Below are 25,550 nucleotides of genomic sequence, written 5' to 3'. Positions count from 1 at the left end.
ACCGACTCCTCTCTCCAATAGAAGATCCACACATGTGATGGTGACTGGGTGACTGAGGACGAGCCTGAATAAATAGGACAAAAATATGTCCTCAATATGATCAGCTCAGCCAGTAATAAATGCTAAATATTACCAAAATGAAGACCATAAAAAATTCCTAAATAATCTACATAATGCCCAACCCTAAAGCATGCACAAACTCATACATGAGCTGACATATCTACTAACACCCTCTCTCAGATCATGGGTGATCTGATACGATACAATGGTACAATGATAATGAATCATAAACCATACAACATAGAACCACCAAGTAGAACCATGAATACCCAAGTAGTGGGTGCACAAGCCACCACCAAGGTGCCTTGAAGAAAACCGGATGTCAATGTCGATAGTACTAACACATAAAAATAGAGAAGATTGTAGCATATCTTTGTGTTTATCACAATGTCTCTCGGTAGCATACATGAGCATCCTGTCAAAAATGCCTCTAGAGTATATGTGACCACGGATTCCCCGACTGCCAAAGTGTCCCCTCATGTGAGCTCATGACAAGGAACCAATCCCATTCTCTGTCAAACAACCCATCATGAACCTAGATGTCAATCCTAGCTCCAAGATTTGAACCTTCGTCTTCTACTCCTGCTTCTTGAAAGCCGCCAACTCTTTGCAATCCTCCCGTAAATGTCCTTTCTTCCCTCACTGGTAACACTGGGTCTTCGACTTCTTCTTCGAACCTCTCTCTGAAGTTACAAAAGTCTCACTCGAACCTCTATACGGTAATGAAAGCTTCCCCTGTAACTGCAAAGACGCCTCATGCTCAAGTAGCATCAAGGTCATGTGTAAAACTGACAGGAGTGGCTGATGTCTGCACCCTCAAACCATTCGCCACTCCATCAAACACCGGAGGGAGTTTGGAGAGTACGAGTCCAATGAGATGAGCCTCTAGAAGTGCAGATTGCATTTGCCAAAGCTGGTCTTGGATCTAGATCACACAAAGAAGAAAAGACTAGACAGTGTCTTTAGCCTTGAACGTAATTCGCCAGAGCTGTTCATAAAGAGAAATTGCCCTCCTAGTGAAAGGTGCCGCGTACATCAATTGTACCTTCGTCCATACTTCAAAAGATGTCCTACAAAAGTAACTGCCAATAGGACTTCTTCAGAAATACACCGAAGCAAGGCCGAATAGGCACGTACATTGTCTGAATCCCATGTAAGCATGGCTTCCTCATAGTTATCTTCATCAAAATCATCCGATGTCGGAGTAGAATGATAAGGACAAGGAATAGCTCCACATACTACATACCATAACCGCTTTTGCACAAACCAAGCTTTCATCATAGCACTCCATGTGAGATGATCAAGTCCATATAACTTATTATTAGTGGATGTGCACGGAGGAGCCATTTGTAGAGGATGAGAAGAGGAGCAGAGAAAAGAAGGTATTTGGAGAGGAAACACAGCCAAACCACAAGCACAGACTACAAAAAATGAGCGTTCACATGCAGTATTCACCCAAATCTGACAAAAACAAGAAGAAATCCGCTGCTAAAAGTCAAAAAAAAATAGCCAAAAACTACCTGAAAGAGCAAAAACGGCCTAATGATGAAATCGCCCAGCCAAGAGCAGATGCAAAAGCACCAAAATGCAGGCTGAACACTGCCGCCAACGAGAGAAAACTATCGTAAATGCAGGCTGGATCAGAAATGCAGGTAGCAGAGGGGCTGATGCAAGTTGTACAGATGCTGATGGCAGCAAACCCAGCATTAAACGCAGGAAAACAGGTCGGCTTGATCAAGACGGCAGTTGCCTGATTAGTAATGGTCAAAACAGTTAGCAAGAGCACAAAACCTAAAATCTGATACCATGTCAAATGTGGATGCAACAATGGAAGCATAAACATGTGCTGAAATAAACTATTGAACACAAGACAAAAGAGAAAGGAACACTAAAGAACACAATACAGATGAGACACATGTGATGGTAACTAAGTGATTGAGGAGGAGGAGCCTGAATAAATAGGACAAAAATATGTCTTCAACATGATCAGGTTGGCCAACATTTAATGTTGGTCAGCCAACAATAAATGCTAAATATGACCAAAATGAAAACCAAAATGCCTAAAATAATCAAAATAATGCCCAGCCCTAAAGCATGCACAAACTCACACATGAGCTAACATATCTGCTAGCATACCTCGCTAAGCCCCCTTCCCTAATGATGTATGGGTTTGGTAACACATCCTTGCAGGCAACACTTCTGTCAACAATATTGCAAATCACCACACCACCATTTCAAGGCACCATTCTCATAGCAAGTCGGAAGCACAAGATCTTGATAGCACGACTAGCGCGATTGCCAGTCAGACAAATTTTAGTTCCTCTCGCCACCATAAGTCAATCTAGTCTTGTTGAAGTTTTCTTTTGATTTAGTTTGTATCTTTTATTTGGTCAAAACCTCAATACAAGTCTATCCATTATAATGCATGTTTTTTAAAAAATTCACCTGCCCACCCAATTCTCTGAATTTGAGCTTTCTAGTTACAATATTAGGACCTGCTCAAGGCAAAGTCTAAAAGTTTTGGACCAAATTGTGTTCCCTACCTGTAAATCTGATCTTGCTCCTCAATTTCTACAATTTGGACCTACTATGTTCACATTTGGGCCTTACTTTGTTCACATTTGGGCCTTACTCCAAGGTGTAGACTCTTATTAGCACTTGTGCTTACTCATTGACGGAAATTTTTTAAACGGTGTTGAGAACCAAATTCAAGTGCACATAACTGTTTTGGGATGTTCACGGTCATTTCTATATGTAAGTTGCATGGGATCTCCAACTTTTGGAGTGCTGAGAACAAATTCCAACATGCAATATTTTTTTGGGATATTTATGGCCATTTCTATACACCGCTTCACATGAGATCTACCAATTTTTACTCTTCTCCATTTAGGTGTGTCTTGTACACACAAATCCACAAAAACAACTAATGATACTTTCAGAAGCTATTTTCGGCTTTTAACACAAGCATCACATGCAAGCGCTAGTTTCTATGCAAAAGGCATGAGTTTGTCAAAGTGCAACGAATGAGAAAGCATATGGACAAGACTGAAAGGAGACAAAAGAACACAAAAATCTGCAGTCAATGCATGCTGAAATGAAGAGGGCAGATGTACAAGGCATGTTGGTGTATATCCTCGAGCCGGATCTCCCTCACCAACCCAAAATGAACAAGTGAGAATGGCAGGTTGCATGAATGCTATATAAAGCACAAAAGAATGCATGAAAAATAGGCAAGTCGGCCAGCAAAATCTGATCAACTGCTGCCAGATCTGGCTGACCTGCCAAATCTGGTTAAAACACCACTAAAATGCAGTTGACAATGCTGCAATAACTAAGATCTTCCTAGCCTGTACACATGGCACTGAACTACTTGCCGAACTTTCCCAAACAGTAGCGACTACTGAAAAGAATGCCCAAATAAATGACAAGAAATGCTTAAGTCCCTCCAAGAGGATTGACTACACCAACTGTATCTTGAGAAATGCTAGTCCAAGGGATGACTAATCCTTAACACCCCCTCTCAAATCCTTGACACGGCATAAGGCTCAAGAATCTGAGGTGCTAGAGAACAACATGAGGAAGCGCCTTCATTAAAAAATCTACTAGATTATCCTCTATCTTGCGGTAAACCACATCAATAGTCTCATCCAAGACCTCTTAAATGAAATGGTGATTGTATTTCAATGTGCTTTGAGCGAGCGTGAAACACTAGGTTTCATGCCAAAGCAATGCAACTCTCATTGTTGCAATGAAGGGTCGTAGGACTTGGCTAAATGGCAGCCAAGTTCTCCTAGTAATCTCCAAAGCCACACGTGGTAGATGATACTGTGTGGTAGAAGATGCCGCTCTATGCTCCACCTCCGTGGAAGAAAGGGCAACAATGGGTCGCTTCTTGCTACTCCATGAGATAACACTTACACCCAAAGTAAAGCAATATCTTGTAGCGGACCTCTGTTGGTCAACGTCTCCGACCAAATCTGAATCTGTCCAACCTGTAAGAACCAAAGAAAAATCTCCAATACCTATTGAATAATGAATCCCAAGATTGCGGATCCCCATCGAGAACCGCAAAATCCTCTTAGCAACCTTCCAATGTACCATCTTGGGTTCACTCAAGAACTCAACCAACAAACCTACAAGAAAGCACAAATCAATTGGAGTGTCGAGAAGCCAAATCAAGGACCAATCAACTACCTATAGCAGGAAGCATCCGCCACCGATGAATTTGCATGGCATAGTGATATCAGAGGGTTTTGGAAACAGGAACGGGGACTAGAATTGTCATCCCCTCTCACCATCAAAGGGGGCTCCGACAAGGGGATGGTGTTGGGATGGTTGGAGAATAGTCTAGAACTGGGATGGCAAGCTAGGAGATGGCCATTCCATATCACTACCCTACATGGGCCGTAGCCTTCCAGTTCAAATCCCTAGGAGTAGAAATGAGCTTACATCCCTCCATCCAAGCGCGGCCAAAAGCTCTTGCACATACCACTGCTCGGAGATGAAAATCCCCCTTGGAATCTGGTAAATCTCATGGCCTAAGAGGAAATGGAGTAAGCCCATATTCGTCATCTCGGACACCTCATGTAGTGTCTCCTTGACCTTTTGGGCATGGTCACCTATTAAAAAAAGATCATCCACATAAAGCACGAACGTGTATGTAAAGAAATACTCTGACACAAAAACACAAATAACAATCGTACAACAAAGCACAAACTGATAAAAGAACACAGTTAGGGTTAGAGTAACTCAGAGACAGTGAACATAGAAAATAACTGAAGTGATATAACTACTGAATATACAATGCTCATGCAGCAATCACACTATGCAGTGAATGAATATTGACCCTCAACTCCTGTATCTCAAGGATCAGGGCAGGGGTAATGAGTTGAAGAGTATGTCGTACTCTGAACAGATCCTGAATTGCAACAAGGCAGCCTTTGGATGTCAACACTAGCAAACGCAACAGTGAGAAGCTAGATCTGATGCAACGGTAGTGAGGAGAGAGAAATATTAAAAACGCAAGCTACAAGAGAGAGAGAGACTAAAAATGCAAGCACGACAGCCTGAGGACAACCGGAGAAAAGAGAAAACTACCAAACGCAGGCTAGACAGCCTCGAAACAGCCTGCAGAAGCTAGGCAACAGTGGTGGAGAGAGAAAATTGCCAAACGCAGACTGCAGATGACGTGGCACGCAATACGGCAACAAGTCTATGCAAGAACAGCAATTGCATGGCTAGGATCAGCTCCAAACTGCGAGAAGAGGGCTGGAAATCAAGCACCAACTGATGTAGACACCAATGAACAGCTTCGGTTGAGATGTCCTCCGCGAACGAGATGTGGACAAGAAGCTAAAACACTTGAAATCTGCAAAAACGAGAATAAGGGCTGAATGGAGGGCAACATATGTATTTATTTAAAGTTTGGGCCCTCCCAAGTGGGTTTGTGCTTATGGGACTCAAAAACTCTCTAGGATCGCGTTTCTTTTATATAAACAAGGTTTCTTCATTAATTAAGCAAGCTTTGGGATTATTTAAGTAAAGTTAATGCAAATTTAGCTCAACACACCCTCTCATGCCCAACAACGGTGCCACAAGAAAGATCTTTTATCCCAAGGCATCCCACCCCAAAGCAGTCAGAGCATCGGACAAAGGGTGCACATCGGCTACCCAATGGCCTACTAAGACTACAGAGGTAATGGTTATCTTACCAAGGGAGCCCAAGTGATCACCCCAGAGAGGATAAGGCATCGGACAAAGGATGCATGTCGACTGCCCAATGGCCTACCAAGCCCTACAAAGGCAGATGGAATCAACTATGGACTTCTTTTTTTTTTAAGGGCTTTTTTTTTATAGATTTAGCATTAAGTGTGGGATTCAAATTAGTTTTCGTCCTATTGAGTATCTATGTCCCAAACGGAAAATGATAAAGGATGGTCAGATCCAAGACCTTCACAAAACAAGCATACTATCTGTACCATTACTGGGTGTTGATGAAGAAGAATAAGACTAAGGTGTGGATATGGGAAATGCCACGAATATGGTGGATCCAGAGTCAACCACTCCAAAAGACCGACAAGGGATAAATGCGCACAGATATATGTTTATATGAACAGAATGCCAATGCATGAGGTAACGCAAAGGGCAATTCAGGATATCATACTCACGCAAAATGTAATGCAACGGTGCCACTTGGACAATACCCTCGCAAGGGAATTGTTCACTTGCCGAAGCGCCCTTTTACAATCATATCATCCTGACAGTGGAGATGAAGTTATAAATGTCCATACATAATACAATACAGAAAAATAAATAAATGAGTGTCTTAAAAACTGTAAGCATTATCACTGTCACTGGCAAGAGTAGAAGCTACCTCCTCTCAAACTGGAAGGGAAAGCAAGAGGGAAGCACCCTCTCCCCGTAAAGCTGAAAAAGTAGGGGAGGGTGTATCCAAACCGATCTTGGATAACAGGTGCTGAAAAATTGGCTGGTTGATCGCTTTGGTCAAAATATCTACAAAATTGTCGGATGTAGACACAAACTCTAAGCAGATAGTACCTAGCTCGACTTGCTCTCTAGAAAAGTGAAAGTGGACTCCTTCTCCATGGCCTCTCGCCATGGAGGATGCTGAAGAGCCTCCTGCCATGTATCCGACTCAGAATGTGCTATGTGATCCGTTGTAAACAGCGATGCAAATGAAGCCTGACGAGCAAATCTTGCATGGTCTACTGGTACCAGCAAGGTAACGCATCTCCTAGAGAGGGCCTGGGAGATGAAGAATCTACAGTAATGTCAGGAGCGAGAAGTAGACCAGGCTCAGTAGGCATGATCTTTGATGATGTGGAAGATGAAGAATCTACAGTAATGTCACGAGCGAGAAGTAGACCAGGCTCAGTAGGCATGATCTTTGATGATGTGGAAGGAAAAATAAGAGCGGAATCTTGTGCAAAGGATTGTACGATATCCCTCTCGTAAAAAACAATGTCACTTCCAACGATCATCTTGTTTATTCGAGGATCGAACAAATGATAGGCTTTCGCTTCAGAGGAATATCCGACAAAAATAAGAAGATCAACTCGAGAAGTGAACTTTTCTATATTATCATCAAGTGTATATGTGTGTGTAGACACGATACGCGAAGACTCTAAAGTGGGAAATGACAGGCCGAGAGCCAAAAAATTCCTTACCCGGTCTTCTGAAGAGGAGCCATAGTTGAGCACCAGTTGAGAATGTACACCGAAGTGTTAACAGCCTCGACCCAAAGGCGCTCAGGAAGCTCTGCTGCGAACAGCATAGAGCGTGTCATTTCCATGACTGTCCGGTTTCTACACTCTACAACTCCATTCTGAGAGGGAGAGTTAGTAGAGGTAAGCTGACGTGAGATACCATGCTTCAATAGAAACTCAAAAAACTCGTGGGAGATAAACTCACCACTGCTATCACTCCTCATGCAACCAACACAATGTCCAGTCTAGTTATGAACCAGCAACACCCAAGCAGAAAAATATGTGAAAGCTTCTGACTTATGCTTGAGGAAGTATACCCACATGTATCGAGAATGATCATCCACTATCAAAAAAAAGTACAGCGCACCATTCAAGGCGGCGGTGGATGTCGGCCCACAAGGATCAATATGAATCAATCTAAGAGGCTCCTCAACACGACATGTAGACTAATGAGGGAATGGAGTACGGTACTGCTTTCCAAGCTAACAAGCTTTATAGATATCACGAGCTAGTTTTAGGCAAGGAAGGCCCTCAACTAGCTCATAGCACAATAACTCATAAAGAGAGTCATAACCAATATGCCCTAAGCGAAAGTGCCAAAGACGCTCATTATTCGTAGGATCCTAAGATGTGGCAAATGCCTAAAAGCTATGGAACACAAAACCCTGGACTGTCGGCTCGATCAGAAAGTCTGTCACATGGTAAAGGCCTTTAGGTTGTGCCTCACCGCAAGCAATCACTGAACCAGTCTAAGAGTCAAGGATCTCGACTGTGGTCATTGTAAAGAAAACTCCTAGCCCCAACTGGCAAAGCTACTAAACAGATAACAAGTTCACTCCAAGCTGAGGAGCATGGTATACATTGTCCAGCGAAGACAAATCTGAACCCTTGTTAGTGGCAAAACTGTCGCTACCTTGAGCCTGAATCTATTGAAGCTCTGCTGGGGATGTACAGCACTTCGAGGAGTGAGCATGACGGAGAAAGAGGGAGAGAGAGAGAGTGTGTGTGTGTGTGTGTGTGAAAGTACAATTAGATCTGAGTATACCAACAATGTATATATACACAAAGAATAAAATGTATTTATACTTGAGGCATATAAGGGTGCATTCACATGTATAACTGAATAGTGTGTGTATACTATACACAGAGGTCAAACGGGCCTTTATCCCAACAATCTCTCACTTAAAGGTCCGAAGTGAACCTCTAACCAACTTCTACTAGTCGTATGCAATGCTCATGCTGAGCTCTGCTTAGACTTTTAGTGAGAACATCTGCAAGGTTGTCCTGTGTTTTGATCTTGGTCAATGTGATTAAACCATCTTCCAAAATATGACTAATAAAGTGATATCGCACATCTATATGCTTTGAGCGTAAATGATACATGGCATTCTTAGCCAGGTACACAGCACTCTAGCTATCACATCCCAAAACTACAGTACCCATAAACATGTCAAGACCCTCTACAAGTTTGCTCAACCATATAGCTTCCTTAGAAGCTTCAGTAGCTGATATGTATTCAACTCACTGCGACGATACTCTACAACCTGGAACACCAAGAAACGGCCCCACCAGCAACTATAAAGACATACCCGCTGGTGGATCTACGAGTTTCCAAGTCACCTACCAAATCTATATCACAATAACCCTACAAACTAAGTGCACCCTGCCCATAGCAAATACACTTTCTTTGTGTACCCTTTAGGTATCGAAGAATACACTAGACAAACTCCCAATGTGTTTTGCTAAGATTTGACATAAACTTGCTAACAACTCCCACTGCATGAGCAATGTCTGGACGAGTAGCAACCATAGCATACATAAGAAAGCCACAAGCTAATGCATAAGGGACTCCCTTCATAGCATTTGCTTCCACGTCATCTTTTGGGCTATTGGCTTTACTAAGCTTAAGATAAGGAGGTAAGAGTACCCCAAAAGGATTAGCTTCAGCCGTGTTAAATCTGTCAAGTACCTTTTCAATGTACTTTTTCTAAGATAAAAACAGTAATTTCTGCATTCTATCTCTACAAATCCTAATGCCCAAAATATGCTCTGAATTCCCCAAATCTTTCATGGAGAAGACTGATTTCAGCTGATTTTTTAGAGCATCCAAGCTAGTCTTTCTTTTCCCAACTAGCAACATATCATCCACATACAAAACAAGTATGATGGGGCTGCCATCTGTATCCTTTTTCATGTACAAACAATGATCTGCATGGCTACGAGTATACCCATGAGATAGCATAAAAGTGTCAAACTTTTTGTACCACAGCCGTGGTGCTTGCTTCAGCCCATACAGACTGCGTTTTAGTTTACACACCATCTGCTCTTTTCCAAGAATTACAAAGCCCTTGGGCTGTTTCGTGTAAATTTCCTCATCAATGTCACCATGCACGAAAGTTGTTTTTACATCCATTTGGTACAACTCTAAGTCCAATACGGCAATGAGAGCAAAAAGCACATGTAGTGTGGTCATCTTCACAACCGATGAGAAGACCTCTTGGAAGTCAATCCCTTCCTTCTGTGCATACCCTTTAGCAACCAATCTTGCCTTGTACTTGGGTTTCCCATCAACTGTCTTTACTTTGTAAACCCATTTGTTTAGAAGAGGTTTCCTTCCTTTGGGCAACGACACAAGATCCCAAGTATCATTAGCATACAGAGATTTAATCTCTTGCTGCATAGCTAGCTTCCGGTTACTGCTGAATCGGCATTACTTGGCCTCTTTGTATGTAAGAGGCTCATCCTCATTTGTAAGCATCACATAATGCAAGGAGGGGTCAACTTGTGTGGTTGCCTTCTTACACGTGTAGACCTGTGTACACGATGATCTACATTTTCAGAAATTGGATCTACATCTGGAGGTATGTTATTTTCAGCATAAATTAGCTGCTATAAGCCATTTTCAGCACGTTGTTCATGTTGTGCAGCACCTTCATTTTCATTACCAACAGCTGCATTTTCATAATCAGCAAGTCTATCTTGTTGTCCATGACCTCCTTGTGCTCCTATTTGTTGTTCATCATCATATGGCTCAAAAACAACAGGCTGATCATCAGTTTCAGCTTGTGGTATAGCACCATGAGGCTCATTATCTAAAGTAATGGGTGGCTGCAAATTCTGAAATTTGATATTTTTCATATCTTCATTAGAGGCTAAAGTACCTTTCAGCAACTTTGCCTCATTAAACACAACATTACGGTTGCGAATAATTTTCTTGGACTAAGATAACCACACTTTGTAACCAAATTCACCCTCGTCACCATAGCCCATGAAAATACCTTTGGTGGATTTTGGGTCAAGTTTGTTCCTCAGCTCATCTCTAACATGCACAAAAGCATCACAGCCAAATATGCGTAAATGGTCATATGAGGCCGATTTGCAAGACCAAACCTCCTCAAGGATGCCATTATTTAAGGACCTGGTTGGAGAGCAGTTGCAAATGTGAACCGCGGTTTTGAGTGCCTCTCCCCAAAATTCATGAGGGAGATTAGCAGTGGACAGCATGCACCGCACTCTTTCACATAAAGTCCTATTATATCTTTCAGCCATCCCATTTGATCAGTCTGTAAGGAGCTATAAGCTCCCTCTTAATTCCATACAAGTCACAAAAGGACTTAAATTCAGTAGATGTGAACTCAACCCCATTATCAATCCTCAAGCATTTCAGCTTTCTACCTATCTGAGTGGTCACAAATGCATGAAAAGTTTTAAAAACAACAAACACTTCACTTTTCTTTTTCGACAAGTATATCCAAATCTTTTTGAAACAATCGTCAATAAAGGAGATAAAATATGCAGCACCACCCAACGATTTCACGGGCATACTACATACATCAAAATGCACTAAGTCTAAGACATTGAACTTACAAGAGACACCAAAGTAAAATGAATTTTTTATTTGCTTTCCAAACTGACACTCGTTAAAAAAGTTAAGTTTAGAGCCTTTTTCATCAACCCTCTTCAAAGAGGTAAGGACATCAAGTACTTTCTAGCTCATATGGCCTAATCTCTTATGCCATAACTCCAAATGACATCCAATTTCAGCAGCTGCAAGAAACTTGCCATTCAAGGCTTTACAATGTAAACAATACAAAGCGGCCTTCTTGGTTCCTTTTGCAATCAACATAGAACCCGTTTTCACTTTCCACAAACCACCACCAAACAGTGTAGTATAACCATGCAAGTCAAGCTGACCATAGTTGCCTTCGTACGTGGTACGGACTGGTTCATACCGTACGAATTCGTACCTGTTTTTTCGCCTGATTTGGCCACGTCGCCTGCGCCGCCTAATCCCGCATTTTCTGTGCCTCTTGGATCCGCTTTTTCTATGTATGCCTACATGGCACTTTTTGGGGGGTGGGAAGCCTTGGATACCTCAACCCATCCCCTTTTCCAGCCATGCACTCCCCTCCCCAGCCCTCTTTGGATTCCTTCTAGCTAACAATCCTCTCTTTGACCGTTGATCCCTCTTTGACTGCTTGAACTTTGACCCTTCTCTCATCTACAAAAGGTGCTCCTCTCCTCCACGCTTCCACACCAATTCAGCAAGCACTTGTGACTTACCATTCTCATCTTCCTCTCTTGGATCTTGTTGCTCAATTCTTGAATGGACATGTGATTTGTCATTCTTGAATCTCACGAGTCACCTCCCATCTCCTCTTTCCCGCACCCTATCGAAGCATTTGCCATTCTCGAATCTCATCTCTCATTCCCTCTATCCCGCACAGTGCACCCTATCAAAGCATTTGCCATTCTCATCTCCCATCCCCTCTCTCTCACTCTTGCTCTTTCAACTTTACCCCAACCCTCGAGTCTCTCAAGTCACCCTCTCAATTTTCAAGAGTCCAGACTCGAGCATCTCTCTCTCTCTCTCTCTCTCTCTCTCTCTCTCTCTCTCTCTCTCTGTGGCCTCTTTATCCATCATCGGCACCATGACTCGTGAGAAGCACGAGGCCTTCAATTTGCATGCGATCCATGTGGAGAGGGACACAAAGAAGTCCAACTCCCACCATTGGACATGCAAGTATTGCGGGAAACACTATGCAAGTGGTGCAACTCGGCTTCTCCAACATCCTTCCAAGATGGGGGGCAAGTTGCTCCATGCAAGGAGATCCCTCAAAACATTGCGGAGGATATTCTCACTAAGATGGGAGGGAGATCCACAAGAGGAGGAGGAAGTGGCTTATCGGCACCCGTCTCTCTCTCAAGCTCCCGGTCATGCGCATGGATCGATTGTCTTTCTTAGAGAAAGGCAACGACTTGCGGACATTGAAATTGCACGCACGGTGATTGAGTGCAATCTTGCATTCAATGTCCTAAAACAAGAGCAATGGAAGAAGATGGTAAAAGCCATTGCCAATGTGGGTCCATGTGAAGGATGGACCGGTGTCACATACAACAACATGAGGACGAGAAAGATTAATGAAGAGAAGGAGAGGATTGATAGAGCCCTTGATCCTATTCGGGCTGCATGGATAAAATATGGTTGCTCTATCCTCACCAACGGATGGAGTGATCATAAGAAATGGAACATCATCAACATACTCGTCTCATGTCCACTTGGCACTTACTTTTTGCGGGCCGTAGATACCGGCAAGAGGGGGAGAAAAACAACGGGCGCATTCATCTACCGCCATATTCGACAAGCTATCATTGAGGTAGACATTGCAAGTTGTGTTTTAAATTTGTTTCACTTTCTTTGAATGTGACAATAAAAGCCCTATAGGTTCAAAAAATTCGAACCATCATGCAAACGTCGCAAGTGCATTTGTAAGCCCAAATGGCATGACCAAGAACTCATATAATCCAAAAGCGGTCCTAAACGTTGTTTTATGCACATCTTTTGGCCTTTTACGTATCTAATGATATCCACTTTTAAGGACTATTTTGCTAAAGATTGCATTTCCCTCTAATTGATCAAGGATATCATCAATCCTCAATATAGAAAATCTATTTTTAATGATGTTTTGTTCAAGGAGCAATAATCAATACAAATTCACCATGAACCATCCTTTTTCTACACAAGGAATACAGGTGAGCAAAAGGGTGATGAACAGGATTGAATCAACCCTTTTTACAACAACTCATTAACCTAACTCATTATTATTTTTTGTTGGGCAACACTTGCGCTATAGGGTGGCCTATTTGGAGGCATAGTACCAGGCACAAGGTCAACAGAATGATCCTCTAGCCTTTCATGTGGTGATTCTCCATGTAGGGAGTCAAAAAAACAATCTTGGAATTCTTTTAAGAATTATGTATGTTCATTATTCAGCATTGAAACACTAGACTTAGCATCATCTTTACTAACATCTTTTGCAAAAACTAAGTATGCAAAAAGATGATTTTTCATTACTGAAGAAATTGCTAAAGCAGAAACAAGAGGAATAGACTCTCCCTTCAACTTTACATCAACATGTTGCCTTCCTTTATAAGTGAGAGCAATTTTCCTATTATAGACATCGATCATTGCATGCACTCTATGATACCATAGAATACCCAATAAGGCATCGCAACCCTTCAATGGCATAATGTGAAAATCCTCACTATCGACATATGACTGCAAATGAATTCGAAGTTTTCCAATGATAGGGGTGACTAACTCTACACATCTAGGACAAGCCAAACTAGTCTCGCCCATGGAACCCATCTTATCATCTCTAATGCCCAACTTGGCTGGCCAATTTTGGGAAAATAAGTTGGCATGAGCTCCTGCATCAAAGAAAACAAAAGCATGCTAATCCCTCACTTTGCCCCATGCATGGCATAGCTCTAAAGCATCCGTGTTTGGTTGCTCACCAACAAGATCAAATACCAATCCACCAAAAGTTTTATGCTTCTTGCTTTTCTAATCTTTATTGTCATCTGCATGGTTTTTAGACTTACAATCTAGGCATTCATGTGCTATATGCCCCTCTTGTTCACAAGCATAGCATTTGTTTGTGTCATACAATGCTTTTCTTTCAGCAGCTTTCTTAGTACTAGCAAATGACCTTTTGCCTTGTCTACCTTTTTAAAAGAATGACTTTGACTGATTTTTGGCATGTTGACCCGTTCTTGAGGATTTAAACTTGCTGTCCAAAAATTCAATCTTGCTACCTTTATTTTCAGCATGGTCCTTTGAAGCATCTTTGCTGCCCTTAAATCCTGTGACATGTCCTTTCATCAATGCGTAAGTTGTATCTACATTTTCAGTCAATTGTGCCATGCTGGTCACTTTTGTCTTGGCACAATAGCCACAGATTTCTTTGGGTAGACCACAATAGTAGGTCTTTATTTGCTCAGCCATTGTGACCTCATGAAAAGAGCTAACTAACAACAAAGTTGCCCAAAATTTGCTTGTGTACTCTTCCAAAACAACACAATGAATTGCATCCAATTTGTGCCAAGCTATTGTCACATCCACTTCAAAAGTGTTTCTGAGCCATTGAGAAGGGAAAACCTCTTTGAATTGCACCCAAGTTGTTGGTGCCTTACCTTGCATTAGCAAGTTTTTTCCCTTTAACATCAAGAACTAACTGCATAAATTCAGCAAATTGAGGTTGCTGAATTAACTGTTGAAAGTTCATAACAATACTTGCTAACTCAGCCATAAACATTGCATTTGCTTCTTGAGCACTTTGGACTTGTGGAATTACATGTGATTGAGCTGCATGCTCACCAATCACATTTGTTGCTCACTATCCTAAAGCATTTTCAGCATTTGGAGTCTCAAAACCATGTGTTGAGTGCCTTTCAAAAAGGAATTCCTATTCCTCACTCCTACCACTGTTATGTGACATCTTTTACCGTTTGCTCATTGCTATATACTGTTTTCAAGGAGTATACTCCTTGCTGTAACTGAATTACAGCAAACCACAATGCATGTATTTGCTCCTCGAGACGACCACAAGCTCATCTCCTTCAAAAAGTTGGTGATGTCTCCATAATGGAACCATGAAACCACCTTTGGAAGCCCAAAGGGCAGTAAACCGCATTTTAGCAAACACTTAATTCAGCTTAATAGTGAATTCAACAAGAAAATTCCACACACAACTAGAGCTAGAGTGCTCTTGCACCACACATTGACACTTGTTGACCCCAAACCTTGGTGCCCCTTTCGGTATTTCTTTAGGTTATTGAAATATGCTCGAAAATGGTTACAAATGATTGTATTTCAATGATTTCTCGCAACTTAATTGATCTACCGGTGCACAATGGCCTTGACACCTTCGTCGTTGGCCTCCAACTAGCTATAAAGTGTTAAAAACTACAAACGATACGAACCCTAAAAATGACAACAAGCATTTGAACCCAATTTTGCAAAGCATTTGCCAAGATAACTCTCCTACTGTAGGAGCCAAAAATGTCAGAAACGTTTAGAAACAAAACATTAGAAACGTGTTTCATTCATAAGTTTCTTTCAAGAGGGAGTAAAATAAGAAACTCCGGTTTTTTTATATAGAGATCTTTAAGAGTTTTGACTAGGAAAAGAGGTTCTAAACCTCTATGAAACTCTATCTTAAACAAAGAATGGCCAATTGAGCTTGAGTGATGATAGAGTCAATTGAGAATAATACATTACATATCCATCATTAATTATTGACTTCTCACTTATGTCAAAGTTAGTCTTTGGACAAGATATACTATGGTTTAGAACTCAAACATCATGATTCATATATATCATACAAAGAAAATTAAAATAAACATGTAAATAGCCTATCTACAATATGGATTGAGTCAAGTTGCAACAACATAATTCTCATTTCAAAACAAACCGACAAAATGTCAAAATTAAGAATGAATCATAATATATCATAAGTAACTCATAAATGAGACTAAAGTCATATAATAATCAACTCTCAATACAAGAATAGATACTAGATTGACAAAATCCAGTAACTAAGCAAAATCACAAAAAAATCGGTCTCTCATCCAAAATCTTAAGCCTTCACGAGTCATTACACATCATCATCATCATGTTTGACATTGTCCAACAATTTTTGTCAAAAAAAACCATGTTTTGGATTCCAACTTTTTTTTAAAAACGTTTCATACTCTAAGAAATGTTTTGTAAGTTTCAAATTGAAAGAAACGTGTTTCTTAACTGCTATGTCTCCTACATAGTCCCCATGCAATCCTACACTCTTCCTCTCACCATTTTGGGGAGGGGAGAGAGAAAGATTCTCTCATGATGAAACTCTGATAATGTCTTTTTCTTTGTGACAAAATTACCCAAAAAGTACACTAGGCTTAAGATCTCAAAGAAAAAGAAACAATCTTAGTCCATAGTAATGTCGTAACCCGTTTTTCTGATATTTAGCTCAAAAACAGCAACATGCCTTGTTATATATGGAATTACGAGGCTGCCTAATAAAATCCCCATGCCAAGAGGAGAAAAATCGTTTGCTACCCACGCTCCATCTATCCTGTAAGCTCATTCCATAGCTGAAATCTGCAATTTTCTACAACAAAAAAGAAAGAGAAGAGTGACTATCTCGAAACTTGGGTTACCCCAAAATGAGAGAGAAGCAGTTCCAAATAGCCAAGATAAGCTTTTCAAATGAGAAACCAACTGCTCATTAATCATCCCATCCTTTTATTAAGTGCTAATTAATGACTTATTCATTAATCATAAGTGAGAAGCTCACTAGGCAAAACTTTAGCTCAATGTATACTTAATAACTTAACTGCCCTAAGTAGGCATCACATCCAAACACCCTAAAATAAGATAAATCCGACTTCTATCCAAAATAAGCCTTCAAAGGTGTCATACCAACCATGGCCAAGAAAGAGAAACGATTAAGTATGTGGACAGCTAAGGCCTCTCCTTTGACCCAAAGACATTATGGTGTCTGCCAATGCTCCATCATAATTTGTACCATCTCGATCACATTGTGATTTTTCCACTCCAATATGCCATTCTCCTGAGGGGTATTTATATTGGCAAACTCCTAGTGAACGCCACAATCTACACAAAAACGAGTTAGCTTGTGAGAGACTAACTCCCCTCCCTTGTTAAAACACAAAATCTTGAGTTTCCTACAAGACTTGTTCTCTTCAAAAATTAGTCAATCCTTAAAATGTGAAAATGCTTCAACTTCAAGGCCAAGAAATACACCCATATCATCTTGCTAAAATCATCAATTAGCATAAAATATACTCTCTCCTTAAGAGACTCCATTCTCATGGATCCACATTAGTCCGTTGAAACAAGCTCCAAGGGCTCCTTAACTCGTTATGAAACCTTGCTCGAAATAGTATTCCTATGTTTCTTGTCATGAATGCACAAGTTACCTTAATAATCTTAAAGATTGGGTACCATGTTGGCCCCAAAATTAGCACCCCTTTGGAAATTTCTTTAACTTGATTGCTAATAGAATGAGTACAAGTTGAGATTCACAATCTCCTTTGTTGTTCCAAAAAGCCTCTTTGTTGTAGCAATAATCAACAATCAATTTGGGCCAATTATCCATTGCTTTTTCACCCAAGACTTACACAAATGGAACCACCAACTAGCCAAATGCTGCCCCAAATTACAATGAATGGGCTGGCATCTGAATTCCCTGACAATTATACAACTTTCAAGTGCTAAATTCATTGTACAATGCTTTCAACAATTTGCACAGGTCCTAAGGTGGCTATCAAACCCTAATTTCTGCAAACATTTGGGGTTTACGATAAAGATCTCTGTTGTCCACCAAATTTAACTGAGATCTGCTCAAAATGGCTCAAAAATATTGAGATCTCTTAAGAATGGATTGAAAAAGATGAGAGAAAGCCAAGATGAGAGAGAAATCTAATTTTCTTTGTGAGAAAACCCTAAATTCTACTTGCTATCTGCTCCAACCTGCATTTAATACAGTCATCTACTACCAACCACCTCCAAAATGTTGTCACCTGATCAACAATGCAATTGTCAGCCCCTAGAAGGTGACTTCCTACTATCCCCTTCCTATTGAGGCCCCCAAATGGCTATCATTTGCAGCAAATTGTCGTTCTCTAATCAAAAAACAGACTAGCAAATCTCTCTCTCCCTCTCACAAGCTGTAAACTAACTAAATAACTAAGATCTAGCCCCCAAAAACGTTTTCTCAGTTTGCATAGATATGTTTGAGTGGCAATCTTCAGCATTATCCAATCATTTAATTAATTTTCATGATTAAATAATCTTAAAGATTAATTTCAACCCTTCTGACCTTGCCCAAAATTAAATGTGCCTATCCATAATTAAATTGGCTAGGCCATTTGCAACCTAGAGTGGTCCCCAATCTTTGCTGACCCTTAGATTGACATTAACTAATTAATTAATGCTACTCCCTAGTATCACCACCAACACTTATTGGCCAAATAACTGTCCCAGGGTCAAAACTAACACCAACTTAATCCCCAAAGCCCAACCCCCATGACTTATCACAATTTTTGTCTTTGACACCCACTACATCCTCAGGGTCCTTTGCCTGTTACCATGAAATAACTGCCATGTGCATCACATGTGCTTAAACAACCTTGCATATTTGATTAATAACTTAATCAAATGTTATCAGCAAGATTAAAAGGATCTCAAAATTTCGCGTCCTCATGGCACGTACCAACTAACCATGAGATATCTTCTATAGGGACTCGTAGTTGAGGTGGCTAAACTAAGCATGCTAAAGCTCAGTCTAAGTTTATGAAAAAAGAAGAAAATAAGCAAAGACACAAAAAGGCCACTTCTTGTAGACTCCATTCTCCTCATATCTTGCACAAAAAAACCTGTCCAGATACACCATCAACTTGAAAGGAGTCCTTACCAAACTCAACTATCAAACCAAGAGCACAGATTCTATGCACTGAAAGCAAATGATTACCATAGACCTGACACATAGAGCGCCTCTAATGTGTAAACATCACATTGCCCATTCAAAATCAACTGTATATCACCCTTGCCTTTGATAGGGACCGAAGAATTGTCACCTAGGATTCTCCCGTACATCAAATACATACGAGCAATCCCTTTTGAAGAAGGAATCATATGGCAAGAAGTGTCATTATCCACAATCCACTCACGAGACTATCAAGCCATCATAACTACATCAATGGCCGTCCAAGGAACATCCTCTAGCACCTCCAAATGAAGGAAGGGAGTCAATGGAGTAGCAACCACTGCTCGTAAGTTCTTTGTAATCCTCTCCTTCTTAGTGTCCTTTTTGTCCTTATGGGGCAATCTTTTCCAATGACTTGTCTTGCCACATATGTGACAAATAGACTCCTTAGCTTTGTCATGCTTGGGCTTCTCGTCCTTCTCCTTGTTATTCTTCTTCTCCTTCTGTTGGAAAGACTAACCAATCAAAGCTGCCAACTTAGAAGTATTCTAACCTTTGAGTTGTTCCTTTTGGTCCAAGAACACAAGAACCAACTCCTTTCACATAAGGGTCTCTGTCCAATCTAAACCAATCAAGGCAAAGAAAATGCATTGAATCGAGGCGGTAACTAAGAATGAAGAGTTATCGCCACGGCCTCTGAGGTAATCTCCTTCCTTGCATTCTGGACCTACATTTGCGACTTGTCTTGCCACATATGTGACAAGTAGACTCCTTGGCTTTGTCTTGTGTGGACTTCTCGTCCTTCTTCTTCTTCTTGTTCTTTTTTTTTTTTTTGGGAAGACTGACCAATCAAAGCCTCCGACTTAGGAGTGTCCCGATCTTTGAGTTGTTCCTCTTGGTCCAAGATCATAAGAACCAACTCCTCCCACTTGGTCTCTATCCACCCTAAAGCAATCAAGGCACAAAAAATGCATTAAATCCAAGCGGTAACTGAGAAAGGACAGTTATCGCCATATCCTCTAAGGTAATCACCTTCTCGCGTTCTAAACTTACATTTGCAATTATCAAAGCTTATTAACATACTTCTGCAAAGAATAAGACTTATGAGGACCCAAAGTCCTCATCTAAACCTCCAATGACACATGCTTCATCACGGTCATCTAATTGTACATTTGATCTAGCTCCAGCCATATCTCTTGAACCAAAGTCGAGTGCTCAATGTGAGCAATGACGGTTGGAGTACGAGAGAGAGAGAGAGAGAGAGAGAGAGCAAAGAATGGATACGGACATTCAATTTGTCCCAATGTGCCCATACCTTCATCAACTCAGCTTTGTCATCTATAGAAAGCTTAGAGACATCACATGCTATAGAAGGATCTGTAGCCTTGGTCACGAGCTTCGCCAAATCATAAAACGCCAAGATGAAAAGCATCATTACACACCAAATACAAAAATTCTCTCAATCGCTCTATCCACTTGTGCGCTTGCATTGTGAAGCTTAGATGGCAATCTAGACAAATGATAGGTGAAGAACTTAAGGATAGCTAAAAGAAAAATTGACGCTTGCTATGAAGGGATCTTCCTTTTAAGTTTTGTAGCCTAGAAAGGTAGTCTAGTCGACATGTCCGACTATATTATGAACCTAGTCAACCGAGGAATATTATTCCCAAGGAATATTCCATTTACCATCGCATCGGGCCAAGGGTACTGCGCACGAATCCCCATCAATGGGGATACTAGTCTCCCCTAAGACCCCCCCAGCTAAGGGCCACTTCCGCAAAACCCAAAATAGGGACCCTTGATAACTCTCACACCCCATAACTCGATACATTGTGCCTCGAGTTGCTACCAACATAACTACTCTATCTAACTCAAAGGCTAAATCCACAAAGATCACCTTTTTGCCATCCGATCACATAGACCTCATCTGGCATACAAGTCAAGACCCAACCAATGTCCATACTCACATATGCCCTCTCCTCATAATGGGAGCCTTACAACTTAGAGCACCATGGATCATTGGTGGTGCCTTCCGAGGGTGGGACATTGAGTTTATCTAAAATTTTACCCACAGTGGTAGGGGAATGTTGTTCCATCTCCTTGAAAATAGAAAAGCACGTTCCACCCCCTAAAAAAGACTAAAGAACAGAGCAACCTGAAGGAACAATGTCTAGTAAGAGGAACAAAAGAAGCACAAAGGGAAATGTCCAAGCTACCATTCCACCAAAGGGAAACATGGAACTTCATTATTAATTATTGGAAAAGAGGAAAAAACCTCGCGTGTATTGGATGTCTATGCACCATCGCTTTTGCCTCCCCCCCCCCTCAATAGTCATATGCAGACCAATTATTCCACTCAAATAGATATACAACTCTCTCTCTCTCTCTCTCTCTCTCTCTCTCTCTCTCTCTCTCTCTCTCTCTCTCTCTCTCTCTCTCTCTCTCTCTCTCTCTCTCTCTCAGCCACAGACATTGTCACGGTTTGAAAATTTGAAAACGAGTACATCTTCGACACCTTCAATCTATAAGACTTTGTCACTCCCCCTGTAATCCATCCCGCCCCCACCATGGATCCATGCATAAAGCCCATAATCGATCATATTGCTTTAGAACTAGCACCATTCTCAAGCCAAGTCTCTCCTCTTCATGAGCTGCCACATTGTGTATGCACAAACGATCAGCTAAGCAGCAGTTGTGTAGTCTAGCTCATTTCTCTCTACCATGTTCACACCTTCATACACCATATGACTCAAGGTGCATCTATGTCTATTGCTAACTCCCAACTATGAACGATCATATCAACGATATGGAGCAAATTCGGGATAAGCTAGCATCCCAAAACATGATTATGACTCTCTTGTCACATTTGCAATGAGCCAGATTGGCTCAATTAACATGAAATACTAGAGAGGCACACAAGCAAAATAATTATACAAACTATGACAGCAATTAAAATCAAAACCAATATAATTCATGCAAATTGATTACCATTCCTTGGTTATTACTCAACAGCCATCCTACTTTAGAAATTTTGTGCTTTGGTAGCTTCAAATGGAAGTAATGATTTTGATTTTCACCTAGTGGATCTAAGTAAAAGAAATCTGAACGGAGGTGTTAGAAGCAAATGCAACTTTGCGGCTCAAGTCACCTCAAGTTACAAATCAAAAAGTCTCGGACTAATCCACCAGTCCAAATTCAAATCATTACTTCCATTTGACACTAGCAGAGCACAAACTTAGCAATAAGGAAGTCTGTTCAGTAATAGCCAAGCAATGGTAATCAATTTGCATGAAGTAGAACGAGTGCACTTTAGCAAATAAGTTTGGTACACCATCCACTTTTAATGATTTCACGGCCCTTTTAAGTTCAACATCATACCATGCACATTCTGCTGACAACAGTTTCTTTTGGTTTAGATTGCTTTCTGGCATTTCATGTTAACCGAGCGCTCATCATTATTAAGAAAACACACAAATAATTTACTCAGATGGAAGTGAAAGTACTCAGAAGGCTTACCTTTCTAACAAGAGGACTCCATAACATACAGTTATAATCTACTGCAAGGTGGCCATCGGCTTGTCCGACAGTTCCGCTGCTTGAAGATGCTATGTCAGCAAAGTCTACCTTCAATGAGCCGCTAACGGTATCCCATATCTACACACACCGCCATTAGAACCATGTCATATTGCGAGCCTTGTAGAGCGGTTTACAGATAGCACTTCGTGCTGTCCTGAGAAAATTTCACCTTGACCCGGCCATCCCCTGAGCAAACAGCAAGCAAGTCTCCGTTTGAACTGAAAGCCGTTAACAAGTCCTTTATTGCAGCAGGTGCCATGTCCGCTAAGCAAGGCGACAATGGCAATGCATGAAGTAGGAAGCAGAGTGACTATGATGAGACCGAACAAAATACTTCCCCTCGCAGGGGCTTTAGTTCTCTATCTAAACCCTCGCCAATTTTAAAAACAGTGGTGAAAAAGGAAACGTAGGCAAGTTTGGTTTTTTCAGTTTTATGAAGAAAATTTTCATTGTAGAAGTTCTCAAAATTCCCCACAATCTTTCTAGATTATCATTTTTCTAAACAATACTAGCACTCACGCTTGGGTCATTAAGGCTTCGTGATGCTCTTTAACCCCGGGCCCCCCTCTCTCTCTTTCTCTATGTCCAAAACCCTAAACTTACTTTTTGCAATATGCAAACAACATACCACCCTTTCTTATTGTTGGATTTAAGGTTGCAAGAACTAACATTCCTTGCGTGGGAACACTATACCGCCGCGAAGCGGGGAGCGAGGAAAGTGAAGCTGCTGTGCGATAGCTTCACTTCCCTATCGCACAGAGGGTAATGCTATCACAAAAACATCACATGCTTTACTCTCCTCTACTCACAACCCCTCTATCTCTCATCCCATTTACACCTCCCCCCTCTGTATCCACACACACACACACTCTCTCTCTCTCTCTCTCTCTCTCTCTCTCTCTCTCTCTCTCTCTCTCTTGCACACATGTATAAAAGGCCAAATATGCATTTGCATCAAGGAGTACATAGACTCATATATACATGCAATGACCATGCACCAAACTTATAAACTTGTATCTATACTTGCTCTGCACAACAGTTAGAAACAACTTGTATCCTTGGATACTACAATGAGAAATAACATTCCTACGGTGAAACAAACCACAAATGAAAGATGTATGAACCACACCACAAATTTAAGTTTGTCCAAGCATTGCATGCAAACTCTCAGTATTAATAACCCACATAGGTGAAGCAAAGCCCTACTTAACATTAAAACAACAATACCTGCTATGCGCAATAGCTAGAAGTAGCTCTACATGATCATTCGATGTTACAATCAAAAATAACATTGCTACGCTGAAATGAATCACAAAGTGTAAGCATATCCAAGCATCAAATACAGATAGGTAAAGCAAAGCCCAAGTACCACTTCTTGATTACACCTATGATAAATAGATATAGATACATCTACATCCAAACGCTACAAAGATGTTAAAACTTTCCATGGAGCCTAACCAAAATGAAGCTTTCTTTTCTTTGAGGAATCACTGGGAAAATTTCTATTCTCCAACACAGCATGCTCAGGAGAAGCAAGTCCCATTGCCACTCTTCGTCCCGGTGATGGTACAGGGGACATGATAGTCTTTCCTCTCTTTCTTGCGTCTAAATTTTTAAAAGCTCACAACGTAAACATGAACACATCCAACAATTGACAAAGATTACTTAACATTGGAATAACAATACCTGGCTTAATACTTGCAAACCACTTGGTAGGCATTGTCACAGCTTGATGTAGCATCACAAAACAATTGAGGTCCTTAAATTCATACGCCGGCCACCCCCTCAGTATTCTATTAGTGTGAGATCGCCAAAACCTCTTGTCATGCTCAGTTTCACCCAGATGCACTCGAAAGCACTAAGTATACCCACAATGCACCGCCTCAATAAAGACTGGAAGTAAAATCTCTATGTTGGCATCATCATACAAACGCTCAATGACCCTTACAAGCGTTCTTCTTATAATATCATCCGTTGTCACTGCGCGCAACTTAGGCTGCAGTTCCTTCTGATACTCAGAAGCTGGATAATAACCCCAACTTGGAGTAGACATCTGCAAAAGTCAAGCAAACACTTATATACACTGTAGGGAATATATACTCAATTAACCATCGAGTATATGCCAACCGAATACAGCTTTGAGGCTATCTCACATACGCACCAAGCAAGGACTACAAAGCCATCAAAATTCAATAAATACATCTCTAAAAAAATGCAAGCATATCTTCCACTCTCCAAAAAATTCATCTCTGTATGCATCTTTGCAAAAAAGCAATGCACCTCATTGCATCTTCTGAAGTACCTCCTTATACACAATGTTTGTCGTGACATTCATAGTGCTTCCATCCTCATCCAATAACACCCTCACACCGTATGAGGATTTCACCCTTGAAAATACAACATACAACTGTCCATGTGTGTAAATACTGGTGTCCTTTAGTAAAGACCAACAACAGACAATGTCTGGCCTTGCGACTTATTGATCGTCATAGCAAACGCTAATCGAATAGGAAATTGCCTCCGCCTCATAGCAAATGGAAATTGCAAGATGCTAGGAATAAAAGTGATCATAGGAATAAAAACCCATTCCCCTACATTTATCCCTGTTATTATTTTAGCATCTATCACCTTTTTATTGAATGCCTTACACATCAACCGTGTACCATTACACAAACCTTTTGCTGGATTTAAGTTCCTAAGTAGAATAATAGGTGCATTCATCTTTAGCAATAATAGATGGGGAGGAAATCCACCTCCAAGGTCCAGTGTATTTAAATACTATACAGAGTACAAAAATGAGCTATCACCCATCTCTGCAATTGAATCTGCACTATAGTACTATATAACTTCTCCTGGCATCGATTGCAATGCACAATGATTCAAAGAAGCCACCTCTATATTCCAC

The 25,550-nt window shown here is 40.9% G+C and overlaps 1 protein-coding gene across 1 annotated transcript in view; it reads right to left on the bottom strand.

The window, feature by feature from the left end:
• Positions 1–23,052, bottom strand: part of LOC148035851 (transducin family protein / WD-40 repeat family protein) — a 36,117-nt gene extending 13,065 nt beyond the window's left edge. Inside the window, exons 1-2 of the mRNA XM_087677866.1 lie at positions 22,815–23,052; positions 22,586–22,723 (exon numbers count right to left, since the gene is read on the bottom strand). Of these exons, the coding sequence (XP_087533992.1) occupies positions 22,586–22,723; positions 22,815–22,904 (228 nt within the window). The 5' untranslated portion in view covers positions 22,905–23,052. The remainder of the gene's footprint in view (positions 1–22,585; positions 22,724–22,814) is intronic.
• Between the last annotated feature and the right edge of the window lie 2,498 nt (positions 23,053–25,550).

This window comes from Lygodium microphyllum, chromosome 5, assembly GCF_053477565.2.
Source record: "Lygodium microphyllum isolate KBCC chromosome 5, Lygodium_microphyllum_v1.1.10, whole genome shotgun sequence".
NCBI lineage: Eukaryota > Viridiplantae > Streptophyta > Polypodiopsida > Schizaeales > Lygodiaceae > Lygodium > Lygodium microphyllum.
The sequence above is the reverse complement of the archived record's forward strand: the minus strand, read 5'-3'. Positions and strand labels throughout refer to the sequence as shown.